Source organism: Caloenas nicobarica, chromosome 2 (genome assembly GCF_036013445.1).
Source record: "Caloenas nicobarica isolate bCalNic1 chromosome 2, bCalNic1.hap1, whole genome shotgun sequence".
In the NCBI taxonomy this organism is placed as follows: domain Eukaryota; kingdom Metazoa; phylum Chordata; class Aves; order Columbiformes; family Columbidae; genus Caloenas; species Caloenas nicobarica.
Window position 1 is genome coordinate 156,275,129 of NC_088246.1, and position 8,923 is coordinate 156,284,051.

At 37.8% G+C, this 8,923-nt stretch overlaps 1 protein-coding gene across 3 annotated transcripts in view; it reads left to right on the forward strand.

Annotated features, from left to right (window-relative positions):
* The window catches only part of EFR3A (EFR3 homolog A), an 84,387-nt gene extending 79,677 nt beyond the window's left edge, over positions 1-4,710 (forward strand). For all 3 annotated transcript variants that reach the window (XM_065629134.1, XM_065629136.1, XM_065629135.1), the window contains 3 exons: positions 230-333; positions 951-1,000; positions 1,770-4,710. In XM_065629134.1, coding sequence (XP_065485206.1) covers positions 230-333; positions 951-1,000; positions 1,770-1,875 — 260 coding nt within the window. In that variant the 3' untranslated portion in view covers positions 1,876-4,710. The remainder of the gene's footprint in view (positions 1-229; positions 334-950; positions 1,001-1,769) is intronic.
* Positions 4,711-8,923: the final 4,213 nt, after the last annotated feature.

Genomic DNA, 8,923 nt, shown 5'->3' on the forward strand with positions numbered 1-8,923 from the left:
TACTCATAATTGAAGCACATCCTAAGAAAGGGGAAGAACTGAGGTCCTCAAACCAGCTCCCTGAAATTGTATCTGCATTTTGATTTAGAAGCAATGACAGATGATGGCACGCTTGATTATGGTTGCATCACTTCAAATACAGTGCTTGTTTGCTTCTGCAGCACACATTTAAAGTTTTATATCACTTATACTTCATAGACAAAGACTACATTTGTCTTTTTTTTTTAAGATAACAATGGACTTGAAGAACAGGAAAAAGAAAAAAGGCGTCTTGTGATTGAAAAGTTCCAAAAAGCACCATTTGAAGAAATTGCAGCACAATGTGAAACCAAAGTGAGTTTCTGAAAAATGTTACACAGCCTTGCAAATAGAAGTAAAAGTGTTAATGGGGATGTGCTGGCTAAAGGTGGTTTAGGTTATCATGTCACTGCTTCTGTTACTTCTAAATAAATTCAGTTCTTTGTCTTCAGCTACTGTCTCTACTGTTATCAGTGTTGGGAAGTTTCAGTTATTTAAAGTGTGCTTTTGATTGTTCCTGGATCATTTGAAAAGGAATGGAAATTCCATACATTCTTCATCTTAATGGTTTCCTTACTATCTGTAGAATCTAGATTCATGGTCTGTTCCTATTTCATCCTGGGATAGCTGGAGCAGTATTTACCCCATTATATTTTGAATTTCAGGTGTATTTCAGGTTTGTTAAACTCCTATTTCCAACAGCAAAATTTGCTATATAGTTCCTTGTAGTCCAAGGCAGGCTGACTCAATCTCACACATGTCTTCAGGGCTCAAAATCCTTGCAGCAGTGAGAAAAGAAATCGAGATAGGAAATGCTGCCTAAATTTGCCATGTGGTGATGTGGAACGCAGTCACCAAGTATGGCCTGGCCCAATCGTTTTAGCATGGTTCGATATATAGTCGTTAATAATTCAATTTTTTTTTTTTCCTAGGCGCACTTGCTTCATGATAGACTTGCACAGATACTGGAACTCACCATTCGGTAAGGCTTTATGCAAGAGGAGTATGGTGAATGAAAAATGAGCTTTAAAGCAACTGTGACTACTTTCAGGTGGTCATGTCGAAGTGTTTGTAAACACATGTAGTAGGCAGAAAATAATTCTCTTAGCTGAAGGTTGTGGTTTAACCCTGGTAGGCAACTAAGCTCCACACAGCCACACTGTTTTGATCACAAATCCAAAACAAGGCACCACACAAGCTACTGTAGAGAAAATTAACTCTATCCCAACCAAAACCAGTACACTGAAAAATAGTAGTCTTCACCTAAAACAGTCATGTTGATTTTCTTGTTACTATTTGAAATCTTTTTAGAAAGTGGAGAATATCCAGAAACCATAGCATACTTATATTCTTATATTATTTCTATGTATAGCAGTAGTATATGAGAACACAGCTGTTTTTCCATTGCTGTATCTGTTTGGGAAAGTAATTAGAAAATTAATACCCAAAATAGTACATGACCATATTACAGAGTGTTGTGCAGTATGAATAGTATTTGTTGGTAATAAAATTCATTTTTATAGTTCTGTGACATCAGTGATGTTGATGATTTAGACCAGAGTATTAAAAAAAAAAAAAGACATGATTATGTCATTAGCATCTCAGAGATAGGGTAAAATATGAGTTATGAGGAGGTGGAGGGTAGTTTACTCTTGTACTCTTGTTTCTCAGCTGTTTGTTTATCAAGTTATCAAAAAGAAAGCAGTCTATATAATTATAAATGATATATATTGATTGTTCTTCTCACACAGTCCTCCGCCTAGCCCCTCAGGAATGATGACCATTACTGCTGGACATGCTCATTACCAATCTGTTCCAGTCTATGAGATGAAGTTTCCAGATCTTTGTGTGTATTAAGTGTCTTCTGAACTCTGCTGGACATTATTTAGAGTAGAGTACAATAGAAAGAACAAGATGAGTTTTCAAATTTTATTGTGTATTTCATCTAACCTAACTTTAAAATAATAATGGACATGAGCCAAATACAGATTATTTTTGCTAAACTCATGAGACTGTCCTGAATTGTTTTTTTTTTTCTGTAGTATATTTGAAGCTAGTTTTTTCATATGTTTCTTCATTTTAATATTTGAGTACGTGTAAAAGTCAGATTTAAAACTTGTCTTGCCATACAGATGAATATTTCAGTTACTCTAGGAATTTGTATTTCTCTAAATTCCTTTAATTTGAGGCATCGTAACTGAAGAACCTCTTAAAGCTTTTTGTTTGTTTGTTGTCGTCTTTTTTTTCTCCTGTCCACCTCAATTATATATCTGCATAGAATGCTTTTGCCTTGCTTCACCTTAACAAGTGTAACCAGTGGCGCCTGAGCTCCCTTTTTTTCCATGCTATCATAGCTTGTCAGCTTGTTTATTTCAAAATATATGGAAAACAAACAATACCTTAAATGTGTTCATGGTAAATGAATTAATGGACACTTGTTAAGTATTTTTTTGATGCATCACATAACATGCTTTTTAGATGTATACGCCCCGTATATGTCCTGTGTTCTTTGCATAAGAGAAATCTCCTCTTGGAGCACTGAATTGTGCAATATTTTTCATATCTTAAGGTGTATGGTTTACAGACTGTACTTTCGAAAATGCAGTAGTATTTTACTGTCTGCTTTAGTATAAATACACGAGAGATATATTTAGTATAGCAGAAAATAAACTGAGGACATTTTAATCATAAATACAGAAATTACAAATATATTCTATGAGGTATATCTCAGTAGTTTCTTACAGCTTTTTAATGATATTTTAGAAATTGAAAGAAAACTGGATGAAACTGTGTAACGACCAAGAATTTATTACATACATTTTCAAGCAAAAGCATTTTTAGAGATGCATCTCTGTGTTTGTTTTTGTTTCATTTCTCAAACCTTTCTAGAAATAAGGAAAGTGTGGTAACTTTCATAGGTTTATGTATCTGAGTATGCAATTCAAATGTAAATAAAGTAAAATTGACATAGCAAATCATTGAACTTTTGATGATAATTGTCAAGACTGTCTTTATGACTCACTAAATTCTGCAGGCAAAAAGAAAAAACAGCTTTCATTGATGCCATGAATAGTAAGAAGTTCCTTAATCTGAATCTGACGGACGCAGCACAAACATGAATGGATGTTCTCAAATATCTACAATAAATGTAAGACGTTGAAGTGAGGCAGCAGTTCAGAGAAACAGTGGTCAGGCCATGAACAACGTGATCTCACTTCAGCCGGCCCTGCTTTGAGCGGGAGCTTGGGTTAGATGACCTTCAGAAGCCCCAACCTAAATTAATCTCTGATCGCATAATTCTAAGATCAGAATGGGTATCAGATCAGCTAATTTTGTCTTGAGCATTTGCAAACCCACTGTAAAACAGATTTTAATTTCTGAGCTGTGATACAGTATTCCATTGAACTACTTTTAGAAGCTTGATGTGATATAACATCAGAGAAAAACCAGCTACTTAAACCTATGAGATAACGTGCTGAGACTTTCAGAAAGCATTCACAAAACTCAAAAGGTAATTGAGACCTTCTTTTCAGTTTAACAGTGCAATCACAGCTGTTAGTGGATGACGAAACAGCCCCTTATCTACAGCATTCCGTTGTGATTTTTACTGCTGCAGCGTATCAGCCTGATCAGACCACAGTCTACACATAAAATAGGACTCTAGCTTTTAGTTTTCACATTTTGGGTTTTGTTTTTTTAAGGTAAGACATAATAGTTTTGTGGCCTATATAAAGAGTGTAATTTTTTAAATAATAAATCTAACCTAGGGACACAATGTGAAACACTTATCCACTCTGTCATTTTTTTTAAGAATATCACTGTGCACTTTTGTACAAAAAGAAAATAAGTATGTAAGAAAAATAAGAATGTATTTTTGCTTGCACTTTTGCAGTATGGAGACTGTGCTGTAAATACAGGATTATTTCTGTGTTTAGAATCTGTTGCATGAATGCTGCATGGGAAAATAACTAGATTCAGCATTTCTTTTTCTGTTCTGCTTATGAAGTCTTTTATGCTAATGATAGGTTTCCATGTTTTCACTGTTCAAATGATCTTCGTTTGGGAAATGCAGGTGTTGTGCAGGTGTCGTGCAGGGAATGAAGAGCTTGTAACACTCCATGTGTTCACTTGGTATTTAATTTCTTCCTTTCTGGAAGTTCAGGGACTCTGTAAGTTGATGATTGGTTCACTCTGGCATTTCTTGAGAGCTGGGAGATGGGAGTGACTGTAAAATGGATTTTTTTGGTAGCTGTTATAATATGTAGCTGATGAATGAAACCAAATGAGTTAAGAATGCTGTTGTACAGTATAAAGCTGCTTCGTTTCACTTACCTCTTCATGTTCTTGAGACAAGTTGCAGAACTTAACAGCTCCATGTGCATATTGGCCTTGTGTTATGTGCAACACACTGAGCACTGTCACAATGTTTAAAAATTGATATCCAGCTCTTTAAGTGTGTTCTAGCTTTTGCTTTGGGTTTTCTTTCCCATTATGTCATTTTGAAAAATTATGGCTTTTGGTAGTGGGTCACTTTGAAGTCAATTAAATCCTTGTTAATTTCAAAAGGTAGAAACAGCCTGTTTTCCAAAATCAGTGGGGCTGATTTGTCTGTTGTTCTGATGGTCATATATTCTGTACTGTACGTAAGGAACCAGTTTCAATAAATGTAAGACTACACTGTGCAATCTATATTTAAGCAATAAAATAAATCAAAATTTAAAGTATTTTTCTAAGGTGTCAGTTAATTTTTTGCGGATGTTATAGCATTGCAGCATTATTAAACTACTGCTAGCTCATATGAGATATATCATAATATAGAGAGGATTATATTGTCTTTTTTTCCCTTGTTCCTCTGATCCTAATTTTTGTAGACATTAGTTAAAACTTCATGTATATTTAGGAAATTTTAGAGAGCAAGTGCCTTCTTTATGTAATCTGTGGCTTATCACAGAATCACAGAAGGGGTTGGAAGGGACCTCTGGAGATCATCCAGTCCAACCCACCTGCTAAAGCAGGTTCACCAGAGCAGATCACACAGGAATGTGTCCAGGTGGGTTTGAATGTCTCCAGAGAAGGAGACTCCACAAGCTCTCTGGGCAGCCTGTTCCAGGGCTCTGGCACCTCAAAGGAAAGAGGTTTCTCCTCATATTCAGATGGAACCTCCTGTGCTTCAGTCTGTACCCTTTGCCCCTCATCCTGTCATTGGGCACCACTGAAGAGTCTGGTCCATCCTTTTGACACCCACCCTTGAGATATTTGTAAGCACTGATGAGATCCCCTCTCAGCCTTCTCTCTTCCCTGTCATGAATCTCAGAACCTCCTATTACGATGTGTGGTCGTCAATCGTTTTTTTTGTTGCTTGGGTTGGTTTGAGCAGGATAATGGATACTTCAAAATAAGCTGGGGAGAAAATAGTAGCCATACTTGGGGGATCATTTTAAATCCTATCTAAAGAGAAGGTGCTGAGGTCAATAAGAGATTCTGTCACCGGAGCTACCAGATGGGACCAGAGAAGGAGGGACAGAAGTGGCAGCCACTGCGCTTGTGAGACAAGACAAAGGTGACACGTTAAGAGCCACTTTCTGGGCACTGGGGGAGTTTCTGTCTGAAAGTTTTTGCTTCTTCACAGTGTTGCCTTTATTTGAATGACTTAAATCATTCATTGCTCAGAGTTTTAATGATCAAGACAACCAGTGCACCTGAGCAGGGCTGGTTCGCAGCATTCACGTCTTCCTAAATTACGTCAAGTCATTTATCAAATCCTGTTCCCACATCTTTAATACTTTATCCACTCACAAGCAAAGAATAAGTGCTTAAAAAGTAAAAATAATTCGGTATCTAATGAAGTAGGAATTCTTTTTAGATTAGTAATTAATAGATTAGTTGTTCACTTTGGGGCAGCAACTAAGTTTTGGCCAGATGTGCCCCAAATCTTTGAAAAATATAGTATAAAGTTACTGTGATAATGAGAGAAGAAAAAAGTTGTGCTAAATATCTCATCTTGTTCTGCTTATTTTTATTATTTAGCAGTGTTCTCTCAGAATGAATAAATATGGCTAATAATAGCTAGATTATTTAAGACTTGTCTTTATCAACACAATTCATATGATAGTAATTACGGAACAACTTAGGTGTTAAATTCTTCCTGAAATACAAGATACTGAAAAAAAAAAAACCCGAAGGAAGTAATGACAACATTGCCTGAATAACAGCACATTTATATTATAACTTCTGTGTTACTTGATCAATCCAAATGTCTCTGCAATCGGAAAATTCAGCATATCTCAGAGTGAATGTATGCATGTGGTATTTGCATAACCATGAATGTAATACTGGTTTCTAATAATTAGCAGAAAGGGATGGGTTTTTTCTTCAATGTGTATTTTAAATGCAGGCTTCAGGGCAGCATTGCTGTCGTCAGAGAAATGAGCTTGTGTTATTATTAAGCAGCAATGCACGTAATTCACAGTTTTTCCCATTTCCCCTACTTACTATCTGGCCTTTTAATTACCATTTTTATTTATGAATGCTGTGAAATATAAAATAGTTTTTCATCACTATGGTAAAAGGCTGCTGAACATTGCAATTCTGAAACAAGTAGTGCAGATCTCATCCTCAGCACTGGACAAAAATGGGCATTTTGCAGAGTTGTAGCATTTTCCTTAAATATCGAAATGCCCTCTTTCTGTACAGCATAATGTGTGGGAGGAAAAAAAAAGTTAATTAGAGTCTTGTCCACAGATAGAATTTCTCACATCACTTATTTTTGATTCTGTTTTGTTTCTATTTTGTTCTTTTCTTTCTGCACTGCTCTACTCCTTTGCAGTTTTAATGGAGGAAAAATACTGAAGGGGCAGCCAGAGGTTTATAGAATATGAACTGCTCATCCGAGAACATTCGTTTTCACCTGCTGTTGTCACATCGTTCATTTGTCACAAGCAGATCAAATAATGTGGTTTAGTTACCTGCTTCGTGATTTGGAAGAACGTGAGAAGTGTTTCTGTATCCGGCATTAGGATAAAGCATAGGAATACTTTTGTGATGGAATTCAAGCCTGTAGAACAGGGAATAGAGAAGAAAAACAGACCTTTCAGAGCAGCTGAATTACTAGAGAGTTTATAGGAACAGGTTTTATTCTAAGAAATGTTAGTGAATCATAGAACAGTTTGGGTTGGAAGGGACCTTCAAAGCTCATCTAGTCCAACCCCTGCCATGAGCAGGGACATCTTCACCCAGGTCAGGTTGCTCAGAGCCCCGTCCAGCCTGGCCTGGGATGTCTCCAGGGATGGGGCATCCACCACCTCTCTGGGCAACCTGGGCCAGGGTTTCACCACCCTCATTGTAAAAAATGTCTTCCTTATATCTAGTTGGAATCTCCCTTCTTTTAGTTTAAAGCCATTACCTGTTGCCCTATCGCTGCAGGCTCTATCAAAAAGTTTGTCCTTATCTTTCTTAAGACATTTTACAAGGGCATGCGTGGGGGTTTCCTGAGGCAGGGGAACACCAGGGCAGTGGAGACACCCCCCGGGAGCCACAGCTCTTGTAAGAGACGCTGATGATACCCGGGTGATGCCAGAGCAACTGTGGCCACCCCCACATCTGTAAAAAGCAACGGTGATGGATGGCTACAAGCTGTTCAGAAGCGACAGGCAAGGAGGGAGGGGTGGAGGGGCTGTCCTCTGCAGCAAGAAATGGGCAGACTGTGAAGAGCTGCCTCTGAAGAATAGCCACGAGTAGGTTGAAAGCCTATGGGTAAGAATCAAAGACTGGTTGAGATAAAGTCTTTGCGATAAAGGCATTGGCGGTGTCTCTTCAGTGAGGCCTCCCTACACTTTGCAAACCAAAGGCCTCGTTAATGGTATCTCTCCCTTGAGCCCTCATTAATTGTGCTGGAACAAAGGGAGGGTCATTCAGCGATCGCTGACCACCTAGGTGAAATAACGAATCACCAGCTACCCCCAGAGGACCGATCGACTCCCTTCTGGGACCACCGACCCATTTCTAGAACAATCTCATTAACTAGCATGAGGAGCCAGCAGAGGGAGGAGAGGAGCTGCCTTTTCCCATCTCACATTCAAATGAACTGAAGTATAAAAAACTTCTCTCTTGGGACACTAGTGTGAGGTTTCATCTCACCCATCACCAAAAGAGCTACAGAGATCACCGCTGGATACATGGACCCTTGGAGTGGTGAAATCTGACTTTTCTTCTGGTATCTCTATGTCTCTTTTCTCTCTCTTTCTTTAACTTTATTCTGGGCACATAAGAGTAATTTCATTGTGAGTTTTGTTGTTGAAATCTTGTTAAATTTTGTGATATAGTTACAAACTTTTGCCAAGCCACTATTCGCTGTAGTTCCGCTGAGTTTAAGTAAATTCATCATTTAATTGAACCCCTTGAGTAGTCTTCATGACTCCCGGTTACCACACAGAGTATTTAAAAGTTAACTCTGCCCTCATCCCACTGAGCAGGACAGGACACGGTTACATGGTGTTAAAATCTTTTGTTCCAGGAGAGGGTTAAAAATGGGGCAAATTTGGAGTCTTTTTAATAAAAAACATTTTGTTAAATGGTTATTTTGCTTTTTCGTATCTTTTTCCAGTTGATAGTAACAAATACGAGTAGGCCTTTGTTAAGCAAACTGAAGCATTAAGTGTGAGAATTCTTAGAGACCTTTCTAGTTCCCAGAAAAAGTGAGACAGGTATGACTTGATCCTCAAATCAATGAATAATTTGTTTCTGGATGTTCAGGGTCACACAAACAAATCTGACTCCTCAACATAACACTTGAACTTACGACGAACAACATGCAAAGCAGGTAAACTTTGGCAGCAATGTTGGGGTTTTTTTCACCCTACTGTAGGTTTGCAGGCTCAGAATTGTACAACTCAGAATCCAAGCCTCT